The 23,151-nt window shown below is 39.7% G+C and overlaps 1 protein-coding gene and 1 pseudogene across 1 annotated transcript; one reads left to right on the top strand and one right to left on the bottom strand.

Annotated features, from left to right (window-relative positions):
• Positions 1 to 707: 707 nt before the first annotated feature.
• On the bottom strand, positions 708 to 1,742 carry LOC116197791 (thaumatin-like protein 1). The gene is made up of 2 exons (XM_031528042.1): positions 960 to 1,742; positions 708 to 928 (listed from the first exon to the last, which is right to left on the bottom strand). The coding sequence occupies exon 1, from the start codon at positions 1,661 to 1,663 to the stop codon at positions 1,001 to 1,003; it is 663 nt and encodes a 220-aa protein (XP_031383902.1). The 5' UTR covers positions 1,664 to 1,742; the 3' UTR covers positions 708 to 928; positions 960 to 1,000.
• Positions 1,743 to 9,219: 7,477 nt separating this feature from the next.
• Positions 9,220 to 10,095, top strand: LOC116197046 (annotated as a pseudogene).
• The last annotated feature ends 13,056 nt before the right edge of the window (positions 10,096 to 23,151 follow it).

Genomic DNA, 23,151 nt, shown 5'->3' with positions numbered 1-23,151 from the left:
CCAGCAATCTTTTCATTGTCAAGTGATTGCGCCATATCCCTTTTGATAATCTCTATCTTGTTCCTGGGTGAATAGTCTCTCTCTCTATATAAATATATATTTGGTAAGTAATCTCTATCTTTTTATCTTCCAACAGAATACTCTTTTCTTTTCTTTTTTTTAACTGAAATAGCTCGATATATTTACATAATGACATAACTTTTACAAAGGTTTTTTTTTTTAATCAGAAGGAACATTTTTTTATCAATGCAAAATTTTATTGAAATCAAACCTAACATACCGGATGTTTGCCTAAAGAGGCAACTGTTACAGTTAGATAGGTTCCCGAAGAGGCAACCATTAGAAATAGATGAGTGTCTGAAGAGCCAACCATTACAGATAAATAGATGGCTGAAAAGGCGTCTATTACAATAGAGTGGGTGACTGTATAAAGTCATCCGTTATTGAAAACAAACAAACAGCAAACCACACAACAAACCTAATAAACAAAATACAATCCACAGATCCTAGATTGCTGTTTCATTCCTCTCTCTCTCTCTCTCTCTCTCTCTCTCTCTCTCTCTCTCTCTCTCTCTCTCTCTCTCTTTTCTTGCTTAAGTATTGTTTCATTTATCTCTTTTGTTTTTGATAGACTCAGAAGACTTCGATTAGATGAAGTTGAACATTCTTGCTTGCATAAAATTGAACATTCTCATTAGGAGGCCATAGGATTGTAATTCTCATTAGAGATGATCTGCTTGGACTAACCTGGAGAGAAATTCGACTTTATTATTACATCAGAAATAGCCCATATCTTTCATACATGTAGTGGAATATGGCATGTACTGGGATTGAGACCTGATTCACTATTACATATCCGGTGCTTTATTTCATATATTATTATTATTATTATTCTAAAAATCCGATCTCTACTCTCACAACCGAACACCTAAGAGAGTTTTTTTTTTTTGATAAAACACCTAAGAGAGTTGAAAGAGGAACGTAGAGTTTCTATGGTTTATTACGGGCAAAATGTAACCCTATAGTTTGTGCCGACAGGGCAGGTGAACGTGCTGCTCGGATCATCCTGCGGGTAGCTGTATGCATCGGGGCACCTGTCCTTGAAGAACTTGGAGAAAGTGGTTGGGCCACAGCTTCCCTGCCCGTTAGTGCAGCAGTACTCGTTTGTCTTGAAGACGGTGCATGGGTTGTTGCAGCCACCGGGAGCCTTTAACTCCGAAGGGCATTGGCCATTGATATCCGCAGAGCACCGGATTCCACGGCAGGCATTGGTAGTGGGGCTGAAATCTAACGGGATGTTGAAACCATCAACAAGTGATATATCGATGGTGTCTACGTTGTTCTGGCCGGTCAGCGTATACTCTGCAAGGGTGTTGGGTGGCGTGCCCCAGCCCTGGCAGTTCAATCCCCCAGTGCAGTCCCCGGTCTCGCAGCGACCCTGGCCATTGGCATCAAAGTTGCAATTGGTGCGGCCCCAAATGCGTGCCATGGTCGTGCCGGGGTTCACGTTGAAGGACCAAGTCTGGCCCTGGTCAAGGCGCTTGCCGCCACCGGGTGAAGCAGCTGCCCATACTGTGTAGGTGCATCGGTTGACAACCTCAAAATTAGCGGCATGGACAGAACTGAGGAACATGCCCAAGAGGAAGAGCGAGAGCAAAGACATTTTCTTATTAGAATTCTCGAACAAACTCTTTTCAATTGCTATCGTGCTCTGTTGTATGTTGGTGTTGGTTGTAAAATCGTAGCGGCATTGGGTTTATATAATATGATGGATGGAGTTACGTTCAGAGATGATGTTTGGCATATTTGTCCTAAATTTGAAGTTTCAAAGATTATAATGACAACAAAACGCAAAATTAGGCTTGATTGGTGGGTTGAATCTGTCAAGCTTTGTGTCGACACGAAACTGCAATGGTTCTACACAAGCACTGATGAACTCGGATCAACTTCTCTTCCTTAATCCACCGAAAAAAATAGCTTTCTTAAAAAAAAATTATCAAACAAAGAATTATCAAATTATATTATCTTTTGGGTGAAATACAGGACCGAAGCCTGAATAACTTCAAAAAAGAATTAAATAATGCGTATATAAACAGGGTGTGGAGGCCTTTATGATAATATTTCTAAACAAAAGAAAATCAAACCCATACGAGAGAGCAAGTACTCAATCGATGAGCTCCTAACGGATACGGGCATGCATAAATCCCGCCGACCATGATGTGACCGCTAGTTCTTGTCCAGTTCCGAACTGAGAATGCTTCAATGACAAGAGAGAACAATTAACGAATGCATAGTGGCGAAATTTTTCCAAGCCCTTGGCCAAAAAATCGGTGATACTTTTCAACATTTATGTAAGGTGAAGGTACAGTGAATAATGAAAATATCATGTAGAATTATATCATAAGACACATTGAAAATATTATTTTTGGCAATAATGGATTATTTTTGTCAACAATAGATTTTTCTTAATTTGTATTTACATATTAAAAATCAAATGACGAACACTTATTACCTTATGACATTGCCACGTAGTATCTCATTTGCATATAAGTCTTTCCTTATGTTGAACACGTATGTTAATGTTCATTTTTTGCCTCCAAAATAGAAGCTGATGACTTGCGACCTTATAAGCCTTGAATAGCTGTAGATTTTATTGCATCCTCTTGGAATATATATAGAAGATTTGTTGGAACCCAAAAACCCCAAGAACATACGCACCCTAGTTGGATACCGTAATGGATTAGCATCAAGTTTGTGCCTCATAGACTTCCCCGTTCTCATATTCGGTGAGATTCCAAATTCCATCCAAATTGTTGCAACACGTGTGAGTTGCTATTACTTTTAATAAGGAGCCCAAGCTAGATTTGGGTCTTTAACAACTCTTTTTGTCAATGATTAATATTCTCATATGATCATCAACCGGAAAAAAAAAATATATTCTCGTACGATCGAAGTATGAGAATGGATATTATTTATATTTGAAAGTATGTTAACAAATTATAGTATAGCATTACTCATTTTAAAATTGATTGAACACTTCGATTTTGAAATTATTTCGATTTTGTAAACATACATGAATGTGGAGGAAATAAATGAGAGATTTGATTAAATGGCATTGTTAGATAAGTATGAACATGCAAAAACTTATATGAAATTTTACAAATAATGATTAAATAGTTCTTGCATGAAAGGAGATAAAAAGTGAGAAATGTATTTGAATTAAAATGTGAAAATCGGGAAGATAAAATGCAACATAAAGATTGTAATAACTTATAAAAACTAAAAGAAAATTGCAATAAAGAAGACATTTAGTTGGAAGGACGGATTGATATTAATGTAGTAAAAAATATAATTTTTTTTCAAGTTTTAAGTGATTAATTAAAAATCTATCTCAATAATAAAAAGATTTATTAGTTATGTTTTATGTTATATAGCATATTTAGAAATGTAAACTAGAGAGAGATACAAATAGCCCATATCTTTAATACATGCAATGGAATATGGCATGTGAAATGATTACAATGATCGGGGAATGGTACATCGGTTTCCAATGCTTTATTTTATTCTTCTCGTATATATATAGTGGATCGAACAGTCTAATCCTGATATTAATGTCCATCCATTACATTTTCTGTAGAAGCCCGAAATCTTCGAACTTCACGGAAAAATTGAGCCCCCAATTAATCTTATCTTCGTATTCATCTTGTAAGTTAACCCGTTCCGTGACAGATACGTTGTATTACATCCGTGTAAGTCATTATTGCGATTTATTAATTGTCATTACCTACGTACACTACCATATAGTAGGAAAAGTTGGCGTTATCATATAGTTTTTTCAACTCAATTTGATTGAATAACACGAAAAACTCTTGATAAGATTAAAAAAATATAAATCTTGAGTATTAGATTATGGAGACGCGTGCCTGATAAAACAAAAGGCAAAAGACAGTGAAGCTATGCTCCTCCAAAACAATGGCAACTTCGCAATTTTTTGAAACGATTTAGGATTGCTTTTTCTAAAATAGAACTTATAAAAGTCGAGTTCAAAACATGAAAATCTTTTAGAACTATCGGTATAATTCTTTTAATTTTCATGTAGGTATTTTCAATATAGTTAAAAAAAATGCCGTTTATTTTCACATCAGAACTAAATAATAGTCTGTCACAATTTGGACCATAAGTGTCTAACGAGCGAATGTTTGGGATTGGAAAAGGCAAAATGAAATTTAGAAGATTCAATGTCAAAAACAAGATAATTTATAGGATCATTTCTGTAATTTTCCCTATATTTGTAAGGAGAACTAAATATTAATAGGAAAGAGGAAAAACTTCAAAAGGAGGAGATTTTTTTACAATTCCATTCAAATTTTGAACAGAATTATAAAAACTAATGAAACATATACTTTAAAGAAAAATAAAAGTTTGCATAACAATCTCAAATTGTGAAAAAAAAAGGTTTAGAAACTAACGAAACGATAAAGCAGAGACTTGAACCACTATGTTTATTTACAGTAACATAGGGCATTTAAGCCTCTTAAGTAAGGACGAGCCATGATCATACATTGGATATGCATGATAAGATACATAAGCTGAGTGTGAACTTCGTAATTCCGATGCACCCGTATAAAAATAATCCACACTTTATATTTACTATCGAAATTGCGGAAAAAGTTTAGTATACAGGATGGATAGACGCATTGCTTCCAGTTTGTTCCACTATCAATTCTATAATGTCCAAATGGCAAAAAAAAAAATTAATTAAAATGAAGAAGGTTCTCGATCAGCATATTCCCTCTTTTAAGAGATTATTATGCCACGAGTAATAGATTATCTGCTGGCGTTATTGTCGGTTGATGTGTATATATCAATCAATCCGATCCTCATATTGGGAGCTTCTTTGGAAAATTTCCGTTTCAGCTAAACTCGGCCTTCAAATTGAATAAACTTTGTCATTTCACTAAAAATTCTGTTTTAGTTCTCCGTAAGTGGTAATTGAATTCAACCTTTAATGGAGGGATTCATATTACAAAAGATTGATGTCACGGTATACAAGTAAAAGTTTCTTATGAAAGGGATCGGATAATTTTCCCACTTCGTAGATCAATTTGTAATTTGTATAAACCCGTGTGGGCCTATTGTTTAATGTTTGGTAGCTTCATGCAGCGCACCCGTACATTTATGGCTTCTTCCTTCATCCGATCTCTATCTTCTTCTTCTTTTTTTTATTATAGGGAAGGTTGATGAGTCCAGTACAATAAAAAAAAATAATAACTAATAAAAAGTAACTGCTAGTCTCAATGGATATCGAATCAGCAATCTTTTCATTGTCAAGTGATTGCGCCATATCCTTTTGATAATCTCTATCTTTTTCCTGGGTGAATAGTCTCTCTCTATATATATTTTGGTAAGTAATCTCCATCTTTTTATTTTCCAACAGAATACTCTTTTCTTTTCTTTTCTTTTCTTTTTTTTTTAACTGAAATAGCTCGATATATTTACATAAGTTATGTAACATAACTTTTACAAAGGTTTTTTTTAATCAGAAGGAACATTTTTTTATCAATGCAAAATTTTATTGAAATCAAACCTAACATACCGGATGTTTGCCTAAAGAGGCAACTGTTACAGTTAGATAGGTTCCCGAAGAGGCAACCATTAGAAATAGAGGAGTGCCTGAAGAGCCAACCATTACAGATAAATTGATGGCTGAAAAGACATCCATTACAAAGTCATTCGTTATTGAAAACAAACAAACAACAAACCACACAACAAACCTAACAAACAAAATACAAAAAAAAAAAAAACTAGAATAAACATACCAAACTAAAAGGAAATAATCACAAGGGACTCCGAGTTATTTGGCCCCAACTCAACCCAGTCTCATGTGTCAAGAGTAGAATAAGAGAAGAAGAAACAAAAAATTGGGAAAATTTTATTGGTGAAAATCAGACTAAAAATTTTTTGCTTACACATAAATTGTTCATCAAAAGATTTTTTTAGTTATAAGAGAGGTACATGAGGGTAGTATAAGAAAACTACAAATGTAATAATTAAACATGGATAGTTTCACTGTAAGGAGAATCAAATCTAAAACTTCTATGTTACAAGACAATGACATATATCACTGCACTATACCTCTATATAAGTAAATCATAATTTTATATATGTATATACAACAATTTATATGTATATTAATCCCCAATCTCTTTATAAGTGATGCAAAAGTCTATATATACATATTATGAAATTGCCTATCATTACGCATCACATTCATATACAGCATATTGAAATTAACTTCGGAAGGTTCCTGTGCACCTAAAGGAAAAACGACGTTCAAGCTGTTCGTGATATCATTTGACGAAATATGAGACGTGTAGATAACTGCTTGCGATGCGACGAGCAACGTCGTCAATCTAGCTCATTCTTCGCTTTTTTATTTTCCTTTTTTCTTTTCTTACGACTTATCATGAGAAAAATTATAATGTATTGTATGCCCCATCCATCGTCATGGTCATAACGAAGTCGATCTTCATCTGTTATATCAGTTCCTCAACTTATTTTAACATTTTTTTTTTCGTTTCAAATAGGACCCTGAAGTCGTACCTCGTATTACCAACATGGGAGGCTTACCTCTCCCGTTGATTTTTCCCGGTGTCACAGGGAATTTATCAATTATCAGTCATAGAAATTGAAAGTGACCAGCCAGCAATTTTACCATAATGTATTTCATCTCTTGGTTGTATCTTGTGTCAGTGAAATTGACCAATAGTAAAACACAGTTAATCAGCATGTGATTTCGTGAGTAACCATTGTTGTAAATTGTTATATATTTTTTGGGTGTCCTCTCTGATATCTAGAAGTTCATTAGACCCTGACTAATTTAGCTCGAGTTGAGTCAGTCCACTAAGTAGTAAAGTTCTCTCAACGTAAATTTTCTTCATTAATTTGACTCGAACCTGAGATCTTATTTAAGAAAAATAAACGTCAAGCTACTCGAATTGACTCACGTTGATTATCATTTATTTATTTTTATTAAAATATTGTATCAGGTTATATGTACAACGAATGTATAAGATCGTACTCCATATTTTTTTGGTCCATATTAAAATCACAAATTATTAATTCCGATCAGGTGGAGAAAAACAGGGAATTGATATTTTTGGTTGTCATTGTTTTCCCACCTAATGCTCATGCATGCACGGTTCTTCAATATATATATGCTAGCTCTTAAAGAGTATTTTTGATCACATAGTTTTATGTGAATTTGTTATATTCATCTGAATAGCTAATCCTAAAGTTAGCAAGCTGGCCGAAGAAATTAGGGATCACTGTACAGTGACAACACGCGCTCTTTGATTAGAATTAGGAGATTTCATATTTAATTTGAAAAGAAGAATACGTAGTACAGTACACCACACACTCTTGGCTAGGATTAAAAGGTTACAGATTCAACTTAAAATATTGGAATCAGAGAAAGAGAGTGTTGGGTAATGGCGCACATGATCCTCACCCGGTACCTAATAGGTTCAAGTTCAATTCTCGTGGTGAGACTTTCTGTACCTCTTAGTAGTTACGTTAGGATTCCTATTTCTTTATATTATGCCGATGAACTTTCCTTATAACCGAAAAAATGTTTAAAGTAAGATGTTTCAGATTTGATTGTATATATTGAGACTTCCGGTAACTCTTTGAATCTCTTTCATTTTACTAGACTCATAGATCTTATTTTATAACTGAGGAAAGTAAAGAAAATATTTGGCACGGTCCTGAACTCTCACTAGTAATTCCCGCTCCAATGCCATATATGCTTCTTTTTAGTCTTTTCTATTCTTTAGATTTCAAAGAAGGTTAAATCGAAATAGAAACGGGATATAAAGTGGTAGGAACAGTCTATGGATGATAATCCAATCTAAAATTTCTTACTCCAAAAGTGATGGCATATGCCACTATATTACCCCTCCTCTTATTTTTTTTTTTCCAAGGACACCACATCTCTCACTTATTGTTATGTTTGTTTTAATTTTTTTTGAAGTGGATAATTACCAAATAGATAACTAACAAATGACGACCGCCTCAAACAAAATTCTTCCAGATGTCATGAAGGCCACAACTTTAACAATAGAAGTAAAAAAGAGCGAAGGAAGGGGTTGCAGGGGATGGCGCCAGCAGAGAAGCAGGGCAGCTGCAGAGAAGTTTCAGGCTCGGCCTCCAGGAAAAGAAAAAAGAAAAGAAAAGAAAAGAAAAGGAAAGGAAAGAAAGAAAGAAGAAAAGAAAATCAGAGAAGGTATGGGGGCAACTTTGCCTGACCCCCCTGCCATCATCTTTCTCTCTGTTTTTATTTTTTATTTTTTTTCATTTACTAGTACGGTCGTCTTTCATGCGAAATTCAGCTTCTCGAGATAAATTGGCATTTTCAGAATTAATACTTTGAAATTGAGAAATTTAAAAAATAATCGGCTCTATGAGAATTTCAATTTGCATCGACGAAAATCGAATCTCGGTAAAAATCGACTTTGAACCTTCGACACGCGTCAATAGTAATCGCTCGATTATTTTCGAAATTATTATCTTTTCAATTGTATATCCAAAAAATATTCTTGGACCACCATTGTGTTCAGAAAAATTTGAGGATTAATATTATGTGGAGAAATATTTTTTGGTCCCGAATATTGTTCCGAATTCGAAAATTGAAATTAACGCTCATAAGACCTGAGATTCTCGTCTTTTTCAATCGGATATCTGAAAAATGATCTAGGATTACTATTGCATTCAGAAAAATCCAAGGATCAATATTATGCAGAAAAATTTTTTTCGGCCTCGTGTTTTATTCCGGATTTTGAAAATCGAACTCTACGCATGTAAAGCCCTTTAATGTCCTGTAAAGTTTTTTTTTCTGAAAATATAAAATTTGTTAAATTAATAAAATGTCTCAATTTCAAAAGCAGTGAATGTATCGAGTAATAGTCAGACATGGATTTCTCAATGAATAGAGAATGTAGACGGGTCCTCTTCAACGGATTCCGAGGGTCGATGGATCAAAACAGAGTGGTGACTCCGACTCTTGTACAAGCCAAGCCAAATCCAAATTTCAATCGAACGATCAATATCATAAATATCTGTCCCAAAATCAACCAGGCAATAATATGTGTACGGTTCTGAGCACCATATTAAACCCTATATAAACCCCCTCCCATTCCCCTCCATGCATCAATTCCCAAACCACAGTTTTCTATATCGCAAATACAGGCATATAAGTTCATTATCGAAAAAAATACAAGCATAAAATTTAGCCAAAGAAAAATAGAGGACAAAAGCAAAATGGGTATGTGGAGAGCCATTTCCCTTTCCACTCTCCTCATGTTCAGTCTATATGTGAACTCCATTGATGGAGCCACATTCAACATAAAGAAGAACTGCCCCTACACCGTGTGGGCTGCGGCAGTCCCCGGAGGCAGCAAATGGTTGGATCGAGGCCAGTCCTGGGACCTGAACGTGCCCGCAGGCATGAAGCAGGCTCGCATCTGGGCTCGCACCAAATACCAGTTCGACGCATCCGGGAAGGGCAAGTGTCAGATGGGAGACTACGGTGGGCTGCTCCAATGCAAGGCCTTCGGGCAGCCACCCAACACCCTGGCGGAGTACGCACTCAACCAGTTTGGTGGGAAGGACTTCTTGACATCTCCCTGGTGGACGGATTCAATGTCCCTATGGATTTCAGCCCGACATGCAACGGCTGCACCCGCGGGATTAAATGTACCGCCAATATCAATGGCCAGTGCCCCTCGCAGCTGAGCGCCCCCGGAGGCTGCAACAACCCGTGCACTGTGCTCAAGACCGACCAGTACTGCTGCAATTCCGGGAGATGCGCCGCCACCGACTTCTCCAGGTTCTTCAAGTCGCAATGCCCTGATGCTTACAGCTACCTGAAGGACGACTAGACTCGCACTTTTACATGCCTTGCCGGCACGAACTATAGGGTCATGTTTTGCCCGTGGAGGACTTCATCGAATCCACTAAGGTGGCTTTAGGGAGACATAAATCCCTTTAACTATCACGATGTAATAATAATAATAAGAGCTCAAATCCCGTTGAGCACATGTTGCATTTAGCGATGACATGCATGCAACAATATGTTGCACGCAGTTATGAATGATCTTTCAATTTTATTATAGGAAAATAAACTCTTCTATTTCCTAAATATAATAGTTTTAAACCTTCATTTATTATTCATATCTAGCTATTTAGATCGGAGAAGGGCCATATAACACTAGTCACTTAATGGGGGGAAGCACGACAATCAGTAAATCGGGAAGGTAGAGTATGGGTGTGATCATCAAAACAACTTTTAGACCAATTTTCATTATTCACTCTATATGTCTATATGCACCAATCGAAAAGAAGAATAAAAAAGAGAGAAAAAATCAAATGGCGCGCAAGAAATTGAGACTGAAAGTAAAAATGCAGTAATCATTAATTATTTCGTCTTTTTCATTATTATATTGGCAATAAATGAATTTCGGAAAATGGAATTGATCAATTAAACTTGTAAGTTGCAACTAAAAAGAAAAATGGTAAACACTAATATGGATCGGTAGAGGTTTGTGAATGAGAGAATTTTATCTCTTAATGAGCTAATTGGACTTGAATTAGATATTAATTGGGGTTGTTCAACTTCTAAATATTAGGGTACATATCAAAAATATGTAACCAATAAAAAACAATCGATGCATAGTAAAATAATGTAACGGCACAAACGACTTATCATGTTGTAATTGGGAAGGAACACAAATGATGAACATCAATATGTATATGAGCTTCAACTAATAATGAGAAACTAATGCAATTGATTAGGTTTTTCATTTTCTTATACTAAATTCATGAACCTCCCTTATAACTAGAAGACCAATGCAACTCATTAAACATTATAATTATTTTGTGAAAGTCATGGATGATAACCGGCACCTTGTCCGGTCCGATTATCTTAAAAACCGAAATTCCTTTTATTGAAAAATTAAAATGCATGCATGAAGACTTGAACCAAGAACCTCCATCTCCCTGAGAGCCAAATGCCTAGCCTCCTAATCATTTAGGCTATAGCCATATTTGTTTCATTTTGATCATTCTTTACTTATTTAATCATAACAAAGGAAGAAACAACTTCAATAAAAAAAAACTTTCTTTCATTCATTATTTTAATTATTTGAATTATTGTGTATATATTTAATATATCATAGTCTTTCTTAATTTTATATGCATTATTTATTATTTCATTAGACGTGTGGTCCGATACATCGAACATTCAGTTGGACCCATAAACTCTTGAACCTATATCTCGACTGATTCAGCTTCCGGTCCGATTTTAATAACACTGGACGATAGACGATTGTAGAGCACAAGAAGAGTCGAGGGTTGGCACGTGCTATTTCAGGAGAAAAAGCTCTCCTCGATGATTATCTCATACTGGGCCCAATATAAACTACAGGCCCAAACGCTTCAATCCACGTGATACAGCCCGAGAAATATGGGCCACAGAGGACTCTAGCCGATATTCTAAAGCCACCATGTCATGTTCTGCTTAATTTTCTTTTCTGTCGCGTTTCCACCAGCACCCTTTCCGGTAAATCGGAATTTTATTTTGAAAACTGAGATGAAGTTGACCTGTAAATTAAAGATGAACTAGTCCTCTAATCAACGCATTTCACGAGCTTTTTGCGATTTTTATTTTATGCTGATATTATATTGTATTTATGAATTTCATAATAACAAAAATTTTGAAATAAATAATCTTCCTGAAAGTATCTAATATATATACATATATAGTGAAAATTCGAAAAAAAAATTAATTATGTAAACGTTAAAATATCTAGGTATATATTAATGTGTAAGAGATGCGAAGGGTCGATCGTTTAGGAATTGAGTGCTACTTATGGAAACTCTTCATCAATCGAATTGAGAGCACCTATGGAAGGAGTTTGAATTACAAAATATAGATTTTGTCTCAGAGAAATAAATTTGAAATGAGGCAAATAGAAAAGCGATATGTTTTTGGGTTAGGAGTTGTCTGGAGGCTTGTGAAAAAAACCCAAGTTTGATATGCAACTAATCATTTGACTAGCAAGTTACGTGAGTTTTTTTTAGGTTTTTATTTTATGTTGGTATTATTGTATTTACGAATTTCATAATAATAAAAAATTTGAAATAAATAATCTCCTTGAAAATATCTAATTTATAAATACATTGTGAAAATTCGAAAAGAAAAAAAATTGTGAAAATGCAAAAAAGTCTATGATATATTAATGTATAGTGAATGTGATGGGTTGATCATCCAGGAGCTAAGGAATGTGAATGGAAGCTCCTCATTAATCAAACTAGTCGTTTAGCCCGCGCTTGTGCGGACATCCGCATTTTTCTTTTTTTCTTGGAATTATTTTATTGAATTTTCAAGAAAAATGCAAAAATAAAATTAATGAAATAATTGTGTGAAAATTCATGTTGTATACTAAGTAAGGGAAACTCGAAAAGTCAGTCGATGAGAACGCTCGAAAAGCCCACGTGGAAGGTTCTCTAGACCAAACAGAGAGCTCTTGTCCGGAGGACTCTGCTTTAGTAATACAAAACGCGGGCCTTTGTATAAATTTTATTCGATAGGTTTTGCATAGATATGATTTTAGTAATGCCTTATGGTATGGCGGGAAGTGTTTGTATTATATGATTTGTAAGTTAATTTCTTGAATTTATTGTAATTGTGCTAACTGATCTAAAGGTTAAAAGTATGCTGAATGGATAAAACTTTAGAATATGGAATTCAATTATAACCGAAAATCTTTGTTAAAATGTAACCATATATATAGGAACTTAACCAATGACAGGGTACATATGGAAAGAAAAGAGAATTGAGTCAAATGCAGACTTTGCTCAAGTGGAGAGCAGAGAGTTCAAACCTGACAATCAAAGTTGAAGAACCAATGCTCCATCGTAGTTGAGCGCCGTAATTCCGGTAGCTTTGAGGAGGGAGCGCGTAATGCTGCTGTGGGCTGCATAATCTGCATGAGATAAAGAATACTTAGGATTAGGATATAGCATAGCTATGATAGCCTCATGAATGAGAACTCGAGCCGCGAAAAGATGACTACCTCTCCCTCTTACGTTTCTAAACTCTTCCACCTATCAAACTATATGGATCAATAGTTTTGGGCAGCAAAAAAGATTGTCATGCGGGGCCATACCAAACTTGCGCCTAGTCAATTTTTAATTCTATCATTGGCCCAAAGTGGGGCCATATCTATCTCATCAATTTTTAATCAACCAGTATAATACTGAAGCATTGAAATGGTGGCATGAAATACTGTAATCGAAAGGGAATTTCCCACGAAATTTTTTTCCAGCAACGTACGAGAAGATCAAGAGGGAGACACAACTGTGAAAAGGAGTTGGAACGAAGAGGAAGATGAAGACTGATGGGTTGAGTCTTCGCTTTAATTTTTTAGAGTACAACAATTGTTTTGAATATTTTTGAGCACTGAGAATCTATACTTTTTTTTCCTTAAATTGTTTTGAGTACCGAAGAATTGATGCATGTACAAGAAATATGAAAGGACATTGCACCACGAGCTGAGGGGAAGGCCAACGGTAAACTCTTGTCGAACGAACAAAAGACTCTTATTTGTGGGAATCCACTTTAAATATAATAGATAAAATATGAAAAAGCTCGTGGAAGAAGTTTAAATTCCTTAATAATAGATAGATGTAAATTGGGTTTGCATGTGATAGAATTCAATCCTGTGCAATGGACAAGAAATAAACGTGACAAATATTTTCATATATTAATTTTGTGAGTACAATCTATGGAAAAAATTTACAAAATAAAGGAAAATCTTCTCATTCTCTTCCACCCGTAGTGAGGGTTTTTTTTTTGAATATAAAGTTAGATCGGGTTATTGTCCAGCTGTGACTGTCCCAATTAAGGGAATCTAACCACCACGAAATATTCTTTTCACTATAGTTCGCTGAGACTTTAGCCCAACTTAGCTACCGCAGCCCCACTAACACACTAGTGAATTAAGTTTAAGGCCCACTAGATCAAGTATTATGGGCTAGCCACCGCCATCCCATAATAGACCCACATAGTAGCGAGCTCTACGTCCTTAGTGAGGTTCGAGCTCGTGATGTTCAAGTGGAGCGCTTGGAGTTTAACCGCTAGACCACCGTGCTGGTAGTACGTGTAGCGGGTGTTGCATGAAGGTATGTGAAAGCTATTATCGCTTGAGAGATTTTTGGTAGAACCACCTGATCCTTCATAGTTGTGTCCGACGAGTCCTTCGTGAAATCCTCGATAATTCTTGAAAATAAAGCTATCTGAACTCGGATTTCTTTTTCTCTTTTCCATTACAATTTCACTAATTTTAGTAAAAATAGTAATATTTTTATTATATCCTAAATAAAATGTAAATTATGGTAGATGTATTTAACAAACCATATGTGCGCACCCGAATTTCGTCTCGTCGGGGCACGCATGCGCGCGCCTAAATGCAACGCGGCTTGGGAGTGTCCACCTTCCCGGGGACGCACGACGGACGCACGTGAGAATGAGTCGCCACTACCTATTTACGACCCGAGGGTCGAAGGCCGATGAGTTGCCCGGGTCTAGGGGTACGGGGTACACCTAATTGCTAAGGCATATGGTCTGTGAAACCTGATGTTCCGAATTCGAGGGTTCTGTTACATGCGAGCCTATATCTCGCATGCTCTATCGGTACTCTAGCTTGTCTAGACTTGCCATTTTATTTATTTACCGCATGATTTAAGGTTGCACTCGACTAGCCCGTTTTGACACCGTAAATTCGAAGAAACACCCTGACCGTCCACTCTCCGACCGGGATTTTACATGAATATATGTATAATATAAAAACCTTACATTGTTCTCTCAAATAAAATAAAAGACAAGCTACAATAACTAGATCCCAGTCGGGTCGCATTCGGCCATGATTACACTCATGCTCACCGTATAGTTTTGGAAAATTAACCGAAAATTAAATTAAATGCGCACTCGATGTATGGGGGCATTGGACCCCGTGTGAATTGTGTCCTAAAAGATCGGGCTCGATCCGCATAACAAATAAGTGTAAAAAATGTAACAAGTAAGCGCAAATAAACAAACAATGAGATTTTGTTATTGCTGAATTTACGTGAGTTAATCAATTATTATCCGGGGTATTTTGGCATACAAATCCTACCCTAAAACAAACAGGATGATGGATAGGGTATGTAGCATTCGGCATCATTTAACGGAACCGATAGACATGATGTCCATAGTCAAGTCTCGAATGAGTGGGTTATTTTTAAATTATTCTGTATTGTGACAATATTGCTATTACAGATTAAGAGTACTTTCACCTAAAACCCAAAGCCTAACCTTCTATTTGACTATTACCCTTGTTTGATTTAAGCCGAGTTTGAAATTAATCCGTTTTCTCATGTTTTAACCCGTTCTAAATACAAACCTACACTAGAGTAATGACAAGACAAGAACCGGTAATCATGCCCTTAAATCGGTAAATATGTGTGTGCTTGAAAATCAAGATTACGTTGTACGTATCTCGGTGCTTTTGAAATTGTGAATTTTGAAAAGGGCATGACTAACAGTTCTTGAACTGTCGATGCGATTACAGATTATTAATCGGTTCGTGCAGTTCATTTAAAAGAGTCAAGTGATTTAATTTAGCCAAATTTAACGTCTCGATTACTCCGTATGTAGAATTGTAGGTTAATTAGAAATTTGCCGAATGCTTTAGTCAACGAATTTCGAGCCGTCGAGATAGCCATTAATTGACCGCCCGATAAACTCTAATTTTCGACATGGTCACATTGTACACATATAATTACAAAAATAAAATATTTAAATGAGGCACATACATTGTCGGTGGGTGATCCAAGTAGGAAAGGGTCGAATATTTTTAGAAAATGTCCAGGGGGACTGAATTGAACGATTTTAAAAGAGAAGGGGCTGATTTGAAAATTCTAAAAAATTGGGGACTGATTTGAAAATTCTGAAGAAATTGGGGACTAATTTGAAATTTCTAAAAAAGTTGGGAACTATATAAAAAAATTACTGAAAATATCTCAGGACTTGTTTGAAACGAATTTGAAAATCTGAACTGATCTGGAAACGAAAAATGGCCCAGGACTAAACTGAAACAACTTGGAAAGTACCTTAGGATGCTTGAAAAATTCTGAGAATTCCAGAACTAATTGGAAAATAGTAAAATGACTGGGACTTGATTGAAAAGAATTTTTGAATTTAGGGGCAGATCTGAAAAGGGTGAAAATGGTCCCGGGACTAAAATGGAACAATTTGAAAAGTTCTTTGGAATTCTTGAAAAAATTCTGGAAAACCCAAGGACTGATTGAAAAATAGTAAAATAGCCCGGACTTGATTGAAAATAATTTTGAAATTCGGGGTAGATCTTAAAAAAATAAAATACGTCCCCTAGACTGAAATGTGACAAAATAGAAAGTTCGTAAAATTGAGTTCGGGATAAATCTGATCACCCACGGGACCCAAGAAAGGTCATTTGACATCATATCCATCAAGCAAGCATTAATATTTAGGAATGGAGCCCTAATCATGCCACTAAGTCGAGAATTTTCCTAGTTCGAGAAGTTGAGGGGTGATTCTGTAAAATAAAAAAAATAAAAAAATAAAAAATCACCGGACGGATTGGGCTGTGAGGATGATTGGGCCGGACGAGCCTGATGGGCCGGATTGGGCTTAGATCCGGATCGGATTGGGCCGGACGGGCTAGCTGGACCGGACGAGGCAGAGATCCGGATGGGATTGGGCCGAACTGGGCTGCTAATGGGCCGGCAAAGCTGGGCTGGGCTGGACGCTGGTCAATTGGGTCGGATGCTGATGGGCTGGGCCACCGCTGCTGGACTGGACGCCGCTGCTGGATTGGACCGCCGCTGGGCGGCTGGGCGACGCGCACGCACGGCCGCGAGGTGAGGGGATCCAGGAATTCGAGCCGCGGGCGAGAGGGCGACTGAGCTGAGGGGTCTCGGTGCCGAAACGAACTTCGGTTTCCGAAGGTCTAAACGAGCTGAGGGATCGTGAGTTGTGGGAGAGCTGAGGGAATTCCGGTTTGAGGACGAGCTGAGAGTTCCGGAACCAGCTGAGGGAGAATCGTGAGCTGTGGGCATTTTCGGATCCGAGACCACCCGAGAGAGAGAGAGAGAGAGAGAGAGAGAGAGAGAGAGAGAGCGAGAGAGAGAGAGAGAGCTCCCCCATTTTTTCGAATCCTCCCCCCCCCCCCCGGTTCTGCCTGGAGTTCGCGAGGAAGAAGAAGAAGGAAACGGAACCGAGATCGGGTGAGATTTTCGCCAGAAATTTGCGAAAGAGGGAACGAAAATCCGGTTTTTTTCGGTTGCAGGGACCAAAATGAAAGGAAGGAAAAAGGAAGGAGGAAAGAGGAAGAAAAGGAAAAGAAGTGGGCGGGACGGAAAGAAATGAAAGGTCTGTCCTGTCCGTCAGACCGGTTCTGATCGGTTCTGACCGACTTGACCCTTTTTTTTGTGTGTGTAGGCAACGGTCGGTCAGACCGGCTCTGATCGACCCTGCCCATCCGTCCTGTCGGTTAGACCGGCTCTGACCGGTTCTGATCGACTTGACCCTTTTTTTTAAAAAAAAAGGTAATAAATTAGGAAATGACAATTTTACCCCCTTGGAGCCGATGGACCGAAATTGGGTGCTGACAGCTTGCCCCTCTTTGGTTGCGTGCTCGGATAGAGGATGCAGCCAAATTCTATGAGAAGCACCTCGTTTGGTCCTAGCAATCGTCTGGCCTGTTGGAAAATAGTAAAAAAAACATAAGTTAGTAAATGTGGACGCATACAAGAAAGACATTAAATGTGGACAAAAAGTCCAAAAAGCGATATGGACACGAAATCCGAAAAACAGTAAAAGTACACACGAAATCCAAAATGCAATAAATGCGGGCACGAAATCTGAAACGCAGTAAATGAGGATATGAAGCCCGAAACGAAGTAGGTGCGGACACGAAGTCCTGAAAGCAGTAAAAGAGGACACGAAGTCCGAAACAGAGTAGATGCGGACACGAAGTCCGGAATGCAGTGGATGCGGACACGAAGTCCGGAAAGCAGTAAATAAGGACACGAAATCCGAAGAACAGTGAATGCGGACACGAAGTCCGAAATGCAGTAGACGCGGACACGAAGTCCGGAATGCAGTGAATGTAGACACGAAGTCCGAAAAGCAGTGAATGCGGACACGAAGTCCGAAATGCAGTAGATGCGGACACGAAGTCCGGAATGCAGTGAATGCAGACACGAGGTCTGGAAGGCAGTAAATGAGGACACGAAGTCCGAAGAACAGTGAATGCGGACACGAAGTCTGGGAAAAAGCAAATGAGGACACGAAGTCCGAAAAGTTGTAAATGCGGACACGAAGTTCGGAAAGTAGTATATGCGAACACGAAGTCCGAAAAGCTGTAAATGTGGACACGAGGTCCGAAATGCAGATGCGGACACGAAATCCGGAAAGCAGTAAATGAGGACACGAAGTCCGAAAAGCAGTAAATGAGGACACGAAGTCCTAAATGTAGTAGATACGAACACAAAGTCCGGAATGCAATGAATGTGGACACGAAGTCCAAAATGCAATAGATGCGGACGTGAAGTCCAAAATGCAGTGAATGCGGACACGAAGTCCGGAAAGCAGTAAATGAGGACACAAAGTCCGAAGAACAGTGAATGCGAACACGAAGTCTGAAATGCAGTAGATGCGGACACGAAGTCCGGAATGCAGTGAATGCAGACACGAAGTCCTGGACGCGAAGTCCGAAAAGCAGTAAAGATGGACACGAAGTTCTGGACGCGAAGTCCGAAAAGCGATAAAGATGAACACGAAGTCCTGGACACGAAGTTCGAAAAGTGGTAAAGATGGACACGAAATCCTCCACGCGAAGTCCGAAAAGTGGTAAAGATGGACACAAAATCCTAGACGCGAAGTCCGAAAAGCAATAAAGATGGACACGAAGTCCTGGACGCGAAGTCCGAAAAGTAGTAAAGATGGATGCGAAGTTCGAAAAGCAGTAAAGATAGACCCGAAGTCCGTAAAGTAGTAAAGATGGACTCGAAGTCTGTGGACACGAAGTCCGAAAAGCAGTAAAGATAGACACGGAGTCCTGGACGCGAAGTCCGAAAAGCAATAAAGATGGACGCGAAGTTCGAAAAGCAGTAAAAATGGACGCGAAGTCCGAAAAATAGTAAAAATGGACGCGAAGTCCTAGACGCGAAGTCCGAAAAGCAATAAAGAAGTAAATGCAAATTTGGTAGGAAGGGAATAGCGAATATGAAGGCAGGAGTCCATGTTAGACGATAACGCTTGATGTTTGAACTGGAGTCACGTATGGGTGATGTGGGATGCCGCCTGTTATGTCGTGGGAAAGTCGCAGGGGAATGACATCAGGTGACCCCAGAGGACCCTCTACTCGATTTGAGATTGTAACCGATCGCGTTAGACAATTGTGAGTCCGTTAAGGAGGAGATGCCCCTTGGAGTTCCATGCGCATCTGTACGTAGGAGAGAACAAGAGCTAACGGTGGATGTCAGTCGCGTGAGACCACTGAAATTGCAATTTGTCCTTGGCGAGAATAGTCCGGTCGCTGTATTCACCGATGATGCCCCAGTAGCTTGTGAATGTTATCGTCGAGAGGCGGTGCTGTAGAGAAGAGCATAACTCTTCGTTAGTCATGTGGACAGTGGTGCGCGCTCAGTGTACAAGGCTGATGCTGTCTCAAAGGTGTTGATCTGCTGTCGATTGACGTTGTTGCCGCAATGAAGTTGCTTCGTCGATGCTTTGCCCCCGGGGCAGTTGTGTGTTTGATCCGTTGGGAGCCGACCCTACTGCTAGATCGATTGTTTGTTGCTCTTGTTGGCAGCTGGTCTCGCCGCTGAAGTGATTGCTTGCTGGGAATGCCCCGGTCTCGCCACTGTGACTTTTGCTTACGAGGCGGTTGCTAGTTGCCCGCCTGGGGCGGTTGCTCGTTCGCTGGTTGGGCGGCTGTTCATTTGCTATGAACCGACGTCTTGCGATGCGGGACTCGAGCTCTGAGAGTGCCTACGTACCCTCTTGGACCGGGAATCAGAGTCTGAGGTAGTTCTTACGTTTGCTGTACCTGTGATCCTGGCATTATCAGTAAGTCATGGGGTTACTAACAATGTATAAGTACAGGTAAAAGGATGTGTTCGCAATGCATGTTCTTCAGTTTCGGATCGTCGGGGCGACCTGTGGAGAGTTTTTGCTTTGGCGATGCGAATGAGATCCCACTTTCGAAGGCCTCAATGTGAGGCTTCCAAGGCTCCTGTTGGCCATGCACGAGCATATCGCGACATTCTCAATGATGCCCTAGCGGCTCTGTCGATTATTCGACGGGTCTGTTCGCTTAGGACCCTTCTCGTCAAGGTACCGCAGGGTGGCTGCACTTATGACCCGCGTGGGGATTTTTTTGCCCAGATTTGATCAGACTCGATTTAACCATTTCCAGAATGCTATGACTAGACCTCAGAAAGGAATGTCTGGGATTTCGGCTTTGTGGTAGCCTGTTGAAGGGTGGCTGTGACCCATTCTAGAGTTATGCAAAGACAAACAGAAAAGAGAAAGCTTGGGGGAAACGCGTTGCCCCAGGCTAAAAGGATACACGAGTTCACGCCTGTAGCGAGATGTACCCTTTTGCTTTTGTTCTTCTGTTGTGTAGGCTGTATCAAACTGCTTGGATAGCATGCTCGGTTTGCTCACTGTGCTTGAGGAGGAATCCGCGCTGGACGGTCGAGCTGTGTTGGAGGGCTGATAGAGGATCATGTTGTAGTAGATAATCTGGCCGCTTCCGTTGAGGATCCCTAGTCCGCACGATGTGTGAGAGACTAGGGGGTCAATTTTATCCATCTCTCATTTTGCTCTTCTTTTGCTACGGTCACCCACCTCGGGGCCGCACCTCTCAACTTAAAGGGGATTAGCTCTCCTTTTGCCACGATTGCCCGCCTCGAGATTTTCAGTCGTGCCTCTCTCTTGCCCTAGCTTTTGCCTAGGTCGCTCCGATGGGTTTTCGATCTAGCGGGCTCGATTCTTTGGTCTCTCGAGTTTGCAAGGGCGAAGGGTTGAAAGGATTCGATCTCCGAGTGCGTTGTGTTCTGTCTCCGTCGAGGAGTTGCGTCTGCTGCTCTCCCTTCTGTCGGGGTTTGTTGATTTCTTCTTCGAATTGGTGGTGGCAGAGTTTTATGTCTCGGCGGTGCCTTGTTTTGTTCATTGGCGGGTTTTTCCCGCGTCTTTTCTCTCTCTCTTCATTGGCGGGTTTTTCCGCTTCTTTACGCTCTGTTTTTGTCTTGTAGTTGGGGTTTGTTTTGTGCTCCATGTCTTTGTTTGAAACTCCACGATTTTGCATCGTCGAGGCCGCTTTGGTGTGCTTCGCCTCGTCGAGACTTGTTGTGTGTTACTAGCCCTATTTTGTGAGGACCGGCTTTCTTGGAAGTTTGACTCTCGCGCACTCGGAAGTCGAACTCCGTGTCATCTGTCCTTGCAAGCATTACATGTAAATTTCCCCTGTTGTCTAGGAAAAGAAAATATCAATTGCCCCATGTGGAATAGGGAACCGAGGTTGTCTCGGCGCAAATGTTGAATGGGGATGCCCCGGTCTTCATTTGTTGAATTGGCCCGTGTAGACGCCTGGTGTGATGTCTCCGATCATCTCTTGTTGTTCTTTACAGCGCGTGCCTCTTGGAGGGTACATGCTGTTGAAGCCACTGGATGTTCGAGGAAGACGGTTGCATCAATGCTGAGTGATTCGCTCGATTGTCCTTGTTTTCGACTTCATAGGGAGGGTACCTCATCGTCGGACACCTCCCTCGTCAAAGTATAAAGAAAGGGTCTGAGACAAGTTCTCAAGGAAGCGTGAACTCGTGCATCGCTCTTCGCCTGTGGTCAATGTGCCCCTGTGAAAGATGACAAAGAAGACAATGCATTAGGTGATTATGCGGGGAATATGTGGTAAGAAATATGAGGTGGTCCCATAGGAAAATCCCTTTTTGTCCCGCGCGCGACCCATGGGGTGCCACGTGTAGGTGACATTTGTTTCTAGGAATCTAGTCATCACTACTCTGGAGTGGTTAGACCGTGACTAAAGTCACATGAGCATATTTTCCCTAGTTGCGAGTAAGCATGCGCAGTCATCCTAGAGAAGGCTCGAGGAGTCGAGTCCCATGAGGACAGGCGAGTCGAACAGGATCAACAGCACTAATAGAGCGTCGCAAAGACTGTCCTAATGCTCCATTGAAGGATTTGTTCATGTCGAGAGCCCATTTGTGGGAATGCATTTAACTTAAAGTAGAAGAGAGTTTAAAGAAGACTGCGCATGTTGCCCCCGTATTCAATCGGCAACCACAACAGAGGTGGATGAGATCCATTCTTTGATCGGAGGCCTGATCGTGCTGGTATCTCCTACGATCAAGAGTTGGGTCATGCTCTGCTTGTGGAGCTGTCACTTCCGGTTTTTGTAGCGAAAGGATTAGACTTACTCCTCGGAGTATCGCTTGGGTGAATTTGAATCCAAGTCGATTTTGGATTTCAAATGAGCTTGAAAGCAGTAGATGCGAGGTGTCAAAACCTGAATGTAATAAGTGCTGGGCCGGAGCCCAAAAGCAGTAAATGCTAGGCCGGGGCCCGAAAGCAGTAAATGCAGGACTGAGACCCGATATGGGGTTGAAGCCCGATGAGGGGCCGAAGCCCAAAAGTGGGGTCGAAGCCAGATACGGGGCCAAAACCCAAAAACGGGCCCGAAGCCCGATGCATCAAAAGCGGGGCCGGAGCCCGATGCGGGGCCGAAGCCCGATGAGGGGTCGGAACCCAATGCAGTAAATGCGTGCTCGATAAGAAAGTGCAAGAGATGCGAAAAGAAAGGTCAATGCTGAGGAACAGTGCAAGGCACTGCAAAGCGATGACTCTGATTTTTCTTGCAGTTTTGCTTTGTGGAGCAAGGATGGGGACTTAGTGTTGAAATCCCAAGGAGCTGGATGAGTGACGTTTGTTGTATCAAGTGTGATCGCTCAGTATTCAGGCTGTCTTCTTATTGAGAATTTCCTGCA

This window comes from Punica granatum, chromosome 2, assembly GCF_007655135.1.
Source record: "Punica granatum isolate Tunisia-2019 chromosome 2, ASM765513v2, whole genome shotgun sequence".
Classification (NCBI taxonomy): domain Eukaryota; kingdom Viridiplantae; phylum Streptophyta; class Magnoliopsida; order Myrtales; family Lythraceae; genus Punica; species Punica granatum.
The sequence above is the reverse complement of the archived record's forward strand: the minus strand, read 5'-3'. Positions and strand labels throughout refer to the sequence as shown.